Source organism: Acomys minous (assembly GCF_964271855.1).
Source record: "Acomys minous genome assembly, chromosome: 4".
Classification (NCBI taxonomy): Eukaryota; Metazoa; Chordata; class Mammalia; order Rodentia; family Muridae; genus Acomys; species Acomys minous.
The window spans coordinates 102,488,582-102,502,100 of NC_140486.1; the positions used below are offsets into that span (position 1 = coordinate 102,488,582).

Sequence of the window (13,519 nt, forward strand, 5' to 3'; positions counted from 1 at the left end):
CTTGCCGCTCTTGCAGACTACTGAGATTCTGTTCCCAGCATCCACTTGCTAAAATCACAAAAATACATCTCTATCATAGAATCGCATAACCAACTAAATAACTTTAGAACTCACAAGGAGTTGCTTCCCTCCGCCCTCCGCACCCCACCTCCCCCCACGCCCTCTTGAGTACTGTTCAAGGGCTGGACGTTTGAAGAAAAAAAAAACTTTTTCAAAGGGTGTATTGTGGGAGACCTTTCACTTCCTCCGCAGCGAAGCTAAGGACGGTTGGGTTCGGCCTCGTGCTGCAGACCCCCTGCGACCCAGCGGCCACCCCCGGGTTCTGCGGTGCGGCTGGAGCGCGCTCGCTCCTTAGAGGGCAGCAGCGGGGCGTCTCGGGGACGCATGCGCTCCGGAGGCAACCGGGGAATTAAAAGAGAGAGAGGGAAAAAAGCTCGGGCAGAAACCGCGCGGCTCGCGTACCCCTGCCTGGCCGCGGCGTGATGCGCACGGCCCGGCCCGTGACGCCGCGGCCGCCCCCGTCCCCCCCGCCCTAGTCTCCATCGCGCGCCCGGCTTCGGGACTCCGGGTCCCCGCCTCGCTCCCCATGGGGCTGCGTCGCTGGCTGCGGAGCGCCTGCTGCTGCTGCCCGTGCCGGTGCCTGGAGGAGCCCGCGCAGCCGGAGAAGGAGCCGCTGGTCAGGTGCGTGTCGGCGCGGGGTGGGCACCCGGGTGTCCTCTGAACCGGGGAGAGGGTACTGTGAGGTCACACCGCGGCGCCATCCGAGCCCCCGGCCCCCGCACAGCACGCCTTGGATAAGACGTTGTAGGCTTAAGATCCTTAGTTCCGACGTTGTTTGGCTCGGAAAGCGCAGCTCTTCAGAGGCAGCTGATGCCCTTGGGGTGCTACTGATTGGTGCAGGGGCAGGGCCGGGAAGAGATGTTCCCAGAGGGTTGTGGAGAGGGGTCTCAGCGGATGAAATGGACGAGCGTGGGTTTCTTGTGTCACTCAGCTAAAAACTTTAGCTATCTCATCCAAAGTCATGACCGAAAGAAGTCGATTTCAGTGACTAGGCTTGAGAAAATCTTTCATGTGATTAAAAACAGCGCGTGTTATACCAGGGACAGCCTATTGACTGTTCCGTGTAGCTTAAGCTGTGAAATGGGAAGAAATTTAATGCTCATTACCTATGTGCTTAGAGGCTTTGTGAAGAAGCACAGCTTTGCTTGACTTCCCCCCCCCATATGATATTTAATAAAGCATAAGCACTAAGGGTAGGAGAAAAAGACACTCAGAAGTAAGATATATCCAGGTGTGGGTATGGGCTCCGACAGCTGTATGATTTTTATTTTTCCTTAAAAATGTTTTTTTTTTTTTTTTTTTTTTTTTGGCCAGGCGGTGGAGGAGCACGCCTTTAATCCTAGCACTTGGGAGGCAGAGGCAGGTGGATCCCTGTGAGGCCAGCCTGGTCTACAGTGCGAGTCCAGGACAGGCAAGACTACACAGAGAAACCCTACCCCCCCCACACACCCAAAAAAAGTTTTTTGATTTTTCGAGACAGGGTTTCTCTGTGTAGCCTTGGCTGTCCTGGACTTCCTTTGTAGACCAGGCTGGCCTTGAACTCACAGAGATCCGCCTGCCTCTACCTCCCGAGTGCTGGGATTAAAGGCGTGGGCCACCACGCCCAGCTTTAGTTTGTTTTTAAAAGGAGTTTGCTGAAATTCAAGTTTCACCAAGTCGTGGCTCAGGAAACAGAATATTTAGAATGAAATTAGGGTACAGGATATAGGATGGCATTCCAGGCTTGGTGAGCAAGCTCTAAGGCCCGGGCCGCTTCCTTAAGGAATATGCAGTGACTACAACAGCGCTTGCACAACTCTTTCCGAAGCCGGCTTACCTTTCCCCATTCTGTCAAGTCCAGACACTTCCCCTGACTCTGGAGTTACATAACCCACCCTGCTTGTCTGCTCTTATTTCCCAGCTCATTAAGCACTGCGCGGTAGCTGCCGGCCGAAGGAACAATCCCCGCTTAGTCCCTCCGAGCTTGAGGCCACTGGTGACCTTTTGCCCTTCTACCCCTTCCTAAATGCTGTTTTTCCAGTAGTCATCTTTGATCACGTTGCCCTTTTTCATCATCTTGTGACTTAGGCCTTGGAATTTATCATTTCTTTATTTGGTGAGGGTCTCCGTGGACTGTAGACACACAAGGCATTGTATACATACGTAGCTACACACACAGCGCGCGCGCACACACACACACACACACACACACACGAGGCTCACTGTATAGAACTGTAGACCTGGCTGGCCTCTACAGCGATCCGTTGGCCTCCTGGGTACCGTGATTAAAGGCATGCTCCACCTCTTCCAGCTAACATATGTTTGGTTGTTTTTGCTAACAGCCTTCTCACTTAGAGTTTGAGATTACTTTGGGCAGAGAGAAACTGAATTACCTATACTTAATTTAAAAGGCAATAGATAACAGTGTAAAATTAAAAAAAAAAAAAAAAGTAAAAGTTTATCTCAGGACTCCAGCCTCCTGATTATTAGGAAAGAGAGCCTTCAATTTAGTTTCAGAAACATCGAAACAGCTTTTTTTTTCTAGGATTGCTGGACTTCAGCTAACTTTTATTTTGAAATCGAGACCCCCCTCCTCTGTCTTGTTTTATGTCCAGTGTGTGAAAGACTGTGAATTTTGTGCTTTTTAAATTTTTTTTTTTTTAAGAACATAGCGGGTAGCCTGGCATGGTGGGGCAGGTCTGTGATCTCAGCACTTGGGAGATGAAGGCAGGGAATCAGGTGTTGAAGGCAGCCTCGGCTACAGAAGTTTAAATACAAGCACTTATATAAAAAGAACTGCTTACAGATTAGGAAGCTATAGTCAGTTGGAGAAGCATAGCAAAGTATTGATGAGGCCAATGATGAGTCACATAAGTGGGCCCAGAGTTATTAAGATTATTTGTGCCACGGTTTCCTCATATCTTTGTTAAGGGTGATGATGACAGTATATGCTTCAAAGGATTGCAGGGAGAAAGGAAAGGAGATCATACATGCCAAGCGCTTAATATGGTGTCTGACAGCATGGTAAATATTCCATAAATTTTAATTAGTATTAATTTTCATTGTTCTTGTGAGCACGTGAATATGAGTGGACTTGTCTCATGTGGTTTAGTGTTCTGCTGGCACCATTTTGATGTAACATATTTCAGGTTTTGTTTTGTTTGTTTGTTTTTTGTTTTTTTCGAAACAGGGTTTCTCTGTCTGGCCTTGCTATCCTGGACTCGCTTTGTAGACCAGGCTGGCCTCGAACTCACAGCGATCCACCTGCCTCTGCCTCCTGAGTGCTGGGATTAAAGGCGTGCTCCACCACGCCTGGCATGTAACACATTTTGGAAGGCCGCCTTATTAATGGGCACGTGAGATAGTGAGATACATAGGTCTGTGGCAGCTTGCGTGCTCTGGTCTACCCAAGTCATCTGAAGATCTGGTTTGAATTCCTTGTTTTAGTTTTATTATTAGTATTACATAGTTGTGTGACATTGGTATGCACGCATGCATGAATGTGTGCATGCATGGTCACAGGTGCACGGGTGCACATGTGTGTGTGCAGGTATATGTGCGTCTAGAGGCCTGGGGTTGATGTCAGGGGTCTTCTTGATTGCTTTCCACCCTATATTTTGAGGCAGAATCTTGCACTTGAATTCAGAGTTTGCAAGCTAGCCAGTTTGCTCAGGGGATCCCCTCTCTCTGCCTCCTGAGCTGGAATTTCAGGAGGATGATTATGCCCACCTGGTATTTTTTAATGTAGTTGCTGGGTACCCAAGCTCTAGTTCTCACATATCTGTATGACAGGTACTTTACCCAGTAACTGTTTTCTGGCCCCTAGTTTATTTTTTAAAAATGTACATCATTGGTTTTTAGTATATGTACAAAATCATTCACCATCACTACTGTATTCTGTTTGTGTGTGTGTGTGTTGGCATGCTTGAGCTTATGTGTGGAGGTCAGAGAAGAGGACCACTTGAGAGCCAGTTCTCTTCTATTACCATGTGATTCCTGGAGAGCGAACTCAGGTCATCAGACTTGGCAGCAAGCATAGTTAGCAGTTGAGCCATCTGTTAAAATATCTTTTATTCACCAGATGCAACTGTTGGCTCAGAGTTTACTGCCTATGTCTGCTAACCTAGGCCTAGTCCTGGGAGCTTCTTGCCTTTGTACAATCTAATCCAGTCCTAGAATGTTTTCAGCCTCTGAGACTTACTGCTGAATAAGCTTCCCCTTTCTATCTCTTTCTGAACTCTGGCTGGCTGGTTCAACTCAGCAGTTCTGGCTTACACGTCTCTCCAAGCTGATTGAATCAATCTGGCTTCTCTGAGCTTCTAACTTTTTGCTCTGATTGCCCTCAAACTACCTCTAGCAATCTGTTCTAATCTTCTGGCTCCTTCTCATTCTCTGGCTCGCCTGCCTTCACTTGTGTCTAGCTTGTTCTCTCTTCAACCTGTCTTTGTAAAACTCTCCCAGTAAAAACTGCCTCTGAATCCCAGGAACTGAACTGCTGTGAACTAAACTCAACTGCCCTGCCTCTCAGCTCACTGACTCAACTGGACTGGAATTCAGAGATCTGCATACCTGTCTCCTGAGTGCTGGGATTAAAGGCATGTATCACCAAGCCTGGGCCTAAACTCTTCTTTACCTGAATCTTGCTTTGTACCAGGCTGGCCTTGAACTCAGAGCTCTGCTTGTCTCTGTCTCCTAGGATTAAAAGCCCTTGTCTGCATTCCAGCTGGGTCAATGTGACCTCTTGCCAGAGCAGCCATGTTCTGAATTAACATTCCTCTACAGCCATCTTTCCAACCAGCTATTGGTACTGTTTAATTCTGATATAATTTTTAGCTCCTCTCAAAACAAAACAAACTAGCACTTTTCTAGCAGTCAATTTTCTTACTCTTCTTACTGCTAGTTAGTGGTTACCAAACATTCAGTAATCTATGTTTTTGGTGTTATTGATTTGCCTGTTTTGGATATTTTTTTGTTTTTGTTTGTTGTTTTTTTAAGACAGGGTTTCTCTGTGTAGCCGTGGCTGTTCTGTACTTGCTTTGTAGACCAGGCTGGCCTCGAATTTATAGCGATCCACCTGCCTCTGCCTCCACCTGCCTCTGCCTCCTGAGTGCTGGGATTAAAGGCGTGCACCACCACCGCCCGGCTTTGTTTTTGTTTTTCGAAATAGAATTTCTCTGTGTGTGTCCCTGGCTATCCTGGACTCACTCTGTAGACCAGGCTGGCCTCGAACTCACAGTGATCCACCTGCCTCTGCCTCCCGAGTGCTAGGATTAAAGGTGTGTGCCACCATGCCCAGCTCCTGTTTTGGATATTTTGTGTAACTGGGGTCACTTTTGGCCTCATGTATGGCTTCTTTCTGTACTTAGCACGATGGCTTTCTGGGTTTATTGTGTTGGAGTGCATATCAACACGTCATTCCTTTTTATGGCTGAATGTTACGTCTTTGTGTGGATTTATCATGTTGTGTTTATCTGTTCAGCTGTTACGGACTTTTGGATTATTTCTCCTTTTGCCTGTTAGGAATAATGTGTGCACCAGGTTTCTGTGTAGACATGGTTTCAGCTCCCTTGGGTAAAGCTCTCAGGGTGGAATTGCTGGGTCACGTCACCTGCTATCCTGTTTCTAAAGAGCCTGGGGGAAGTACTTACTGATGAGGTAAAGTCATGTGACTACATGGTTCAGATTGTTATTGAGAGCTTTAGTTCTTCCTGCCTTGTTTTTCTTTCCCCTTACAACAAACTGGTTTGTTTGTTTGTTTGTTTTGTTTGTTTTGTTTTGTTTTTTGAGACAGGGTTTCTTTATTTTATGGCGGCTGTCCTGGACTTTGTAAACCAGGCTGGCCTCGAATTCACAGCCAGCTGCCTGCCTCTGCCTCGGGAGGCTACACTGCTGCCCATATGTGTGGCCACCTCAGAAACTGCACTGGGGACTCATGTTAGTCCTGGAAATGCAGCTCTCAGTCAGTCTCAGCTTGCTTGCCAGTCTGAGCAGATTTTTGACCTTGATCTTTTAGCTTTGTGAGGGACTGTCTCTGGGGAGAAAAGATTTTATTTTCCTCAGATGTGCCCTGTGTTTTCTCTCTCTGGCTTGTCTCCTTTCCTTCTAGAAACGGCCTGTGGTTGCCCTTGAGTAGCCATTCACCTTGATGATACTATGACCTTCAACTGCCCTTCTCTGATGTTGTCTGTATCACACACAAATGTCTTTGAAAGGTGGTTGCCTGTACCCCCAATTTCTTCTTGACTATTGTTGATTTTTGTTGTTGTTGTTGTTGTTGTTATTATTATTATTATTTATTTTTAATAGAACCATCTGGTAAGCTTGCTATAAATGCAGCTTCTGGTACCTATCCCAAAGAGACTGGTAAACACGTCTAGGGCAGTCCTGGGATTCTGCATTTTAGAAACCATACATGGCGGTTTGGCTGTGGGTGGTCTGTGGACAGTTTGTGAAACACGGCTCTAAAAGCTGCGCTCAGGGCTGGGGAGATGGTCAGCAGGTAAAACTTTTGCTGTGCCTGAGGACAGGGGTTTGGATTTCCAGAATCCATATTAAAAAGCTGGGGTGGGTGTGTCAGCCTGCCTGTCGTCCCAGTGCTTGGAAGGTAGGAGAGGATTCCCAGAACAAGCTGCCTATCAAGACTATGAGAAACTGAGGGCTCCATGTAGCAAAAGAGCCGCCTCAACAGAAAAGGTAGAGAGACGTAAGATGATTGACATCAACTTTGGGCCTCCACATGCGCACATATGCACGTGTCCACACACCACACATATACACAAGAGAGATAAAAGCTATGCTTAGATGCAACAGGAGGGCGGTGACCGAGTGGGACGTGCCGCTATAGATAGCATCCATGTATTGGGCTCCTGGCCTTTTCCCGATCCTGAAACCAGACTTCTAGTTAGATGGATATTGTGTTTTTGAGAGTTGCAAGCGAAGATAATTGGCTGGTCCTCTTTCGGTGCACTCGCTACCTATTGCCATGCTGGACGCTTACTTGTACCTGTTCTTTCACGTTTCCTCCTCCTCGGAGTCTAGTTTAGCATCCACTGTCTTTCTGTAAGCAGCTAGCGAGCTGGCTTCCTACCTGCTGTCTTTGCTGTGATGTCATGCTTGTCACCAGGGCCAGCTTTTTTATTTCCTGTAACATCCCCAGTGTTTGTGTGTGTGTGTGTGTGTGTGTGTGTGTGTGTGTGTGTGTGTGTGTGTGTAATGTATGCAAAGTGTGTGAGCAGGAGGATCCCTGATAGCCTGCATTCACACCACACATTATTCTCTTGAGACAGGATCTTATTGGACCCAGAGCTGGGCTGGCAGGCAGCAAGCCCCAGTGATCCTCCTGTCTCTGCCCCCATCATAGCACAGGGACGGCAGGAGTGTGAACATGGCCGTACTCAGCCTTTTACATGGATGCTTGGGATTTGAACTCAGTCCTCATGTTTGTGCAGCAAGGCCTTGTACCTGGTGAGCTTTCTCTCCAATTTCCTATTTTCTTTTCTTCTGAGAAGCCTCACTCTGGTTGTAAGGCCATTTCAGTTACTACCTTCTTGAGGATATGCTGGGAAAGCTTTCTAAGAAGTGAAGATATCTCTTTACTTTTATCCTTGGGCCTCTTCCTGTCTTCTGCCAGCTGTCCCAGTTATAAAGTGTATATTGTAAGTCTGGTGAGGCTAAGAGATGCTGTCTAGATCTTCAGAGTTAGCATCTGGAGGCTGAAGTCTTCTTATTTTTGTATGCCCTGCAGTACCCGGCACACTGGGACCCAATGGAGTACAAATTGAATAAAATTGTTGTTGTTGTTATTATTTGGTTTTTTGAGAAAGGCTTTCTCTGCATGGCTAGCTTCAAACTGACGGAAGATCCGCCTGCTTTTGCTTCCTGAGTGCTGGGATTAAAGTTGTGTGCCATCACTGCCTGGCTTTAAAATTATTTTTTAAAGATTATGATGAATAATGAAACAGACAACAATTCTGACTTGGACCTTACAGAGTGATGATGTCCCTGTACCTGGCACTATCATGTGCATCTTCACCCTCAGTTTCTTCCACCTCCAAAGGTGACCTCTAAGTGAAATCTGTTTCATCCAGGCTCTTGTATAAGTGATATTTCTTTCTTTCTTTGGTTTTTTGAGATAGGATTTCTCTGTGTAATAGCCCTGGCTGTCTTGAACTTGCTTTGCAGTCTTGAACTCACAGAGGTGTCTGCCAGCTTCTGCCTCCCGAGTGCTGGCATTATTTTATTATTTTTACTTTTGGTTTTTCGAGACAGGGTTTCTCTGTGTAGCCTTGGCTGTCCTGGGCTTGCTTTGTAGATCAGGCTGGCCTCGAACTCACAGAGAGCCACCTGCTGTGGATCCCAAGAGTGCTGGGATTATTAAAGGTGTGTGCCACCATACCCAGCTCATAAGTGATATTTGTTTGTATATATTGCACTGTGACCAAAAGAGATGTTATCTATTCATAAATGAGGACTCTTTTTTTAAAAAAAAATCTTAATATAGTTTTATTTTTTTAAAGATTTATTTACTTATTATGTATACAACATCCTGCTTGCATATGGGCCTGCATGCCAGAGGAGGGCATCAGATCTCATTATAGATGGTTGTGAGCCACCATGTGGTTGCTGGGAATTGAACTCAGGACCTTCGGAAGAGCAGCCAGATGCTCTTAACCTCTGAACCATCTCTCCAGCCCCGTAAATGAGGACTCTTGAGCATCAAGAATTAAATAATAAACTCAAGATCATAACTAATAAGAGAGGTTGTATCTGAAAGCCAGTTGTGGGGCTGGAGAGATGGCTCAGCAGTTAGGAGCATGGATGCTTTTCTAAGAGGACCTGAGTTTGATTCCTAACAGCCACATGGTGGCTCAGAACTGGCTTTAACCCCAGCCCCAAGGGATTTGATGGCGATCATCTGGCTTCCAAGAGAACCAGGCGTGCACATGCAGGCAAAACACCCACACATATAAAACAAATACATCTTTAGGGGAAGAAAAAACAAACCCAAGCCAAAACATTGTGATGACAGACACCTGTAAGTATAGTACTTGGGAGCAGGAGGACAGGAAGTTCAAGGTCTTTGGGATGTGGTGGCACATGCCTTTTATCCCGGTACTCCATGGCAGAGGTGGGTGGATCCCTGTGGGTTTGAGGCCTACCTGGTCAACATAGAGAATTCCAGGTCAGCCAGGGCGACACAGTGAGACCCTGACACACACAAGCTCAAGGTCATCCTCGGTTATATAGTGAGTAGAGGGGTCAGCCTGAGGTATACCAGACCCTGTCTGAAGAAGAAAGGACCGTGTGAATCCATGTGTGTCTGGTTCAGAGCCTGTCTGTAGGGGAGGGAGAGATAGCTCAGTTGATGAAGGGCTTGCTCTACAGGCATGAGGACCTGAGTTTGTCTGTAGCACGAATGTAAAAAAAGTCGGGCATGAGAGTGGGTGCTTGCAACCCCAGCACTGGGGAGTCCTACCAGCTGAAGAGGTGGTGATACTCAAGGTCCTTTGTAGCCTACTAGATTAGTTCTAGACCAGTAAGAGACCCTGTCTCAAAAATCAAGGTGGCATTCTCTGTGGGGGAAAAAAAAAAACAACCAGAGGTTGATCTCTGGCCTCTGCATGTGAGAGGGCACACACTTGTACACTTCCATGCCTTGCTTTGTAGAAACTCACAACTTAATATGTTGTAGCCATTGTTAGCTATCACTGCCTTAGCTTCTGCCATCTTAGTCTCTTTCTCTTTCCCTTCCTGCTGGGATTATGGGTACTTTCCATCATGCTTGGCTCCTTACGTGGACCCTGGGGATCTGAACCCAGGTCCTTAACACTTGTCTAGGACTTTAGGAAATGAGCCATCCCTCTAGCCACCCTTTTATTTCTTCAGTTCAGATGTTGTGAGCAACTTGGGCCCCCATGAGCAAACACGGTGGGAGGCTGGAGACCAGGGTCTCGGTCCAGCTTTCAGGCGGCTGTGAGATTTGGGAGACAATCTCTTTGGGCCTCGAGTTTTATCTATAAAATACGATCAGGCTTTAATCGTGACGTGGAAAAGTCATTGCAGGGTGTCTGTCAACTCGCGTCCTCTGCAACCTGACGTGCCGTACAGACCCATTGAGGCTGTGGTGTCAGGAAGAAGCCTGGAAACTCAGGAAGGGTGAAGCCAGATGTTTGTTCAGCTCTTCAGCCGCCCAGGGCTGCTTTAAAACTCACAGTGGAAGAAGCGTCCCCTCAGGTGCTGGGGATGGAACTCAATGCCTTGTGTATACTAGCTGAGTCCCCAGCTGCTCCCCTCCCCCCACTCCCCACCACCCCCACCCCTGCCCCAAAGTAGACTTTGCTAACAGAAGACAGTGCAAGAACAAACCCAGGCGTGGAGAAAGGACGCATGGCCCTATCTGGCCTAGCCCAGGTTACAGTCTGAAAGAAAGCTAAGGTTTCTTTGCAATCTGTATTCACTGCTCGCTGCCAGTAGCATGTGGAAGTCTTATAAGTAATGAATCACAGATCATATCCACCATCCATATAAGGTTTAGGTTCTGTGTGCCTCTGTTCCCCACGCTGACTACATTCCTAAAGCAGGGTAAAAAGTGATTGCGTTAGCATCCACGGACCATTGCACAGAGGGGAGGGCCAACAATGACAGCGTCACTGGCACTTGAGGCTTCTCAAGTGCTGAGTCACTTTACGTCGGTTGGCTCAACATTTCATGTTACCAATTATAAGAAACACGTGAGGTGGATCAGGCCTGTCACAATAACCATGTGGTGGCTTGCAGCCACCAGAAATGAGTTCCTTCATAGTTCTGTGTGTCGTAAGCCTGAAATCGAGGTGTTGCCAGGGCCATGATCACTCAGGAGACTTCCAGGGCAGGGGTTCTCAGTCTGTGGCAAATCTCTGTCTCCAAAAATATCTACGTTACGATTCATAACGGAAGCAAAATTACAGTTATGATAAAGAAGCAACGAAAGTAATTTTAAGGTTGAAGTATCACTGCAGCATGAGGAGTTGTATGAAAGGGTCCGGGGCAGCATTAGGAAGGTTGAGAGCCACTGGCCTAGGGATGCCCAGAGTGAGTCATTTCTTGCAGCTTTGGGGGTTTCTGGTGTTTCCTGGCTGGTGGCCGACAGTTCACTCTTCTTCTGAGCCTTCAGTTTTCTTCTCTTACTTACAAGGACCCGATCACTGAATTTAGTGACATCCCTAAAACCCAGAATGACCTTGTCTCAACATCCTGTAATTCATAACATCTTTAGAGCCTGTGTTTTCTCACAAGGTCTCATTCACAGCTACTGGGAATTAGCGCTTGGATATACCTTTTGTGGGGACACTTAAACTTGCCGTAGAATATTTTGGAAAAGTGAGTGAGCTAAGGTTTTTTTGGTTTGTCTTGGGGCACTGACCAAACCTAGGGCTTCGTGTATGCCAAGTAAGTACTCTTAACAGTAAGCTACAGCCTTAGCCATCCAAAGCATTTTTTTTTTTTCAAGACAGGGTTTCTCTGTGTAGCCTTGGCTGTCCTGGACTCACTTTGTAGACCAGGCTGGCCTAGAACTCACAGTGTTCTGCCTGTCTTGGCCTCCCAAGTGCTGGGATTACAGGTGTGCGCCACCATGCCCAGTGCAAAGCATTGTTTTTGGGTTCACATTTGTGACATAATTTTCCTCTATCTCTTATAAAAGCATGCTCTTGCTACGTAAAAACCTACCTGAATATGAATTGTGGGCCTAGGCTCCTAGCTGCAGACACTGTTAGGCAGAGAGAGAGAGAGAGAGAGAGAGAGAGAGAGAGAGAGAGAGAGGGAGGGAGGGAGGGAGGGAGGGAGGGATGGATGGAGGGAAGGGCCGAATTCCCCCAATAATTGTACAGCCTCTTGACATATTATCAGAGGCCAAAATAGAACATGTGATGTAATGCCACAGGTAACAGCATCTCTCATGAGTGTTGCCTGGTAACCCTGGGAAGTGGGATTCTTACTCTTGCATCATTTTTACCTGCTAGTAACTGAGAAGCATCACCGTCATTGGGTGTTCAAAGGCAAAAGAAACAGAAAGAACCACCAGGCATGCTAAAGTCTTCTGTAGTCCAGACAGGCTTTTAACTTGTGGTCCTGCATCCTTAAGCATCCTCAGTAGCTAGGACTACAAGCTTGGACCACAGGCCTGGCTTAAAGTGTTAACTGTGGATGGGAGAAGCTTCCAGATAGTCTACCCCCAGCTTGTTTCAGGCACCCACCTGCAGCTTCATGATGCTGCTCACGTGAAATGCAGTGCTTTGTTTTCCTGCGGTGCCTGGATCCTGGGTACCAGTTATGGACGATAAATGGGATCTCAGTTTGCTCTAGATAGTTATTTCCTGTTGTTTTAGGTAGGGATGGCATTTTCTGAATGTCCCTCAGGCCATGTAGACATGACATGGTTTGAGCCTCAGGACGCTGACAGGGGAGAGTGGAGGAGGAGACATCTCTGACATTTTATCTTCCCTCAGCTTGCCCTAGTCCTTCATGGGTTGTCTTTCATGCCCCTGCTGTAGTAGGCACTGTGGAAAGGGCTTTGTGTATGTTAGTTGAATACTGCCCTCACCCGTGAGGCATAGTTGTTAAATTCTACATCAGTTGTACATCATATTTTGTGAGGTAAGAGTGGGCAGTTCTTTAGCTATGGGTTCTATGGATGAGGACTAATGTACTGTTTCCACTGGCCAGTTGAGGAAACTGAGGCATAAAGAGCTAAAATAAGCTAGACAGTTGTGGTGCACGCCTTTAATCCCAGCACTTGGGAGGCAGAGGCAGGCAGATCTCAGTGAGTTCGAGGCCAGCTTGGTTTACAAAATGAGTCCAGGGCAGTCAAGGCTGTACAGAGAAACCCTGTCTTGGAAAAAAAAAAAGCTTCAATAAATTGCTGAGAGGCATGTATAGGCATGGCTTTCATATCCTGTTAGGCTTCGGTGTCATTGTGTGAATAGAGCCTTTCCAGGATGCCGGGGTGGGGTGGAGGGTACATCTCCAACTGCTTAGATATACTGTGTACTAGACATTATGTTTTGAGTATGAGACTCCTTGTACTGTGGCTAGAGCCAAGCTGCCAGTGTGGAGGAAGGACAGGGTGTGGGGATGGGATGGGGGGAGGGGGAGGGCTCATGGCATCTGAAGGCGATCATCCTCTGCTTAGAAGTCCGTCACTTCTTACATGGGCAGAGTTTTCTGTTTTACAGGCTGGACTCCCATGACCTTTGAGTTGAGCGAATCACATTCACCCTTTGGCTTACCAAAAGTTGGCAGAGGTCCGTGAGAGCTCTCAGCCTGGGGTCCAGATGGCCTGATTTTACCCTTGCTCCACACTGTTGGATTTGCAGAGGCAGGTCTCAGCAGACTGCCTTGTCTTGTCCCTGACCTCTGCAGTGTAGGCTATGGTCTGCCACAGCCCTAGCCAGAGAGTGAGTCACAGGAGTCAGCAGAGACGTGCAGGATCCCACTGCGGGAC

General features: G+C 47.3%; 1 protein-coding gene across 2 annotated transcripts in view; it reads left to right on the forward strand.

Annotated features, from left to right (window-relative positions):
• The first annotated feature begins 232 nt into the window (after positions 1-232).
• MREG (melanoregulin) overlaps positions 233-13,519 on the forward strand; it is a 60,974-nt gene continuing 47,687 nt past the window's right edge. Inside the window, exon 1 of one of the 2 annotated variants that reach the window (XM_084779494.1) lies at positions 233-681. In XM_084779494.1, the coding sequence (XP_084635620.1) occupies positions 587-681 (95 nt within the window). In that variant the 5' untranslated portion in view covers positions 233-586. The remainder of the gene's footprint in view (positions 682-13,519) is intronic. The other variant, XM_084779495.1, reaches the window with a different exon arrangement.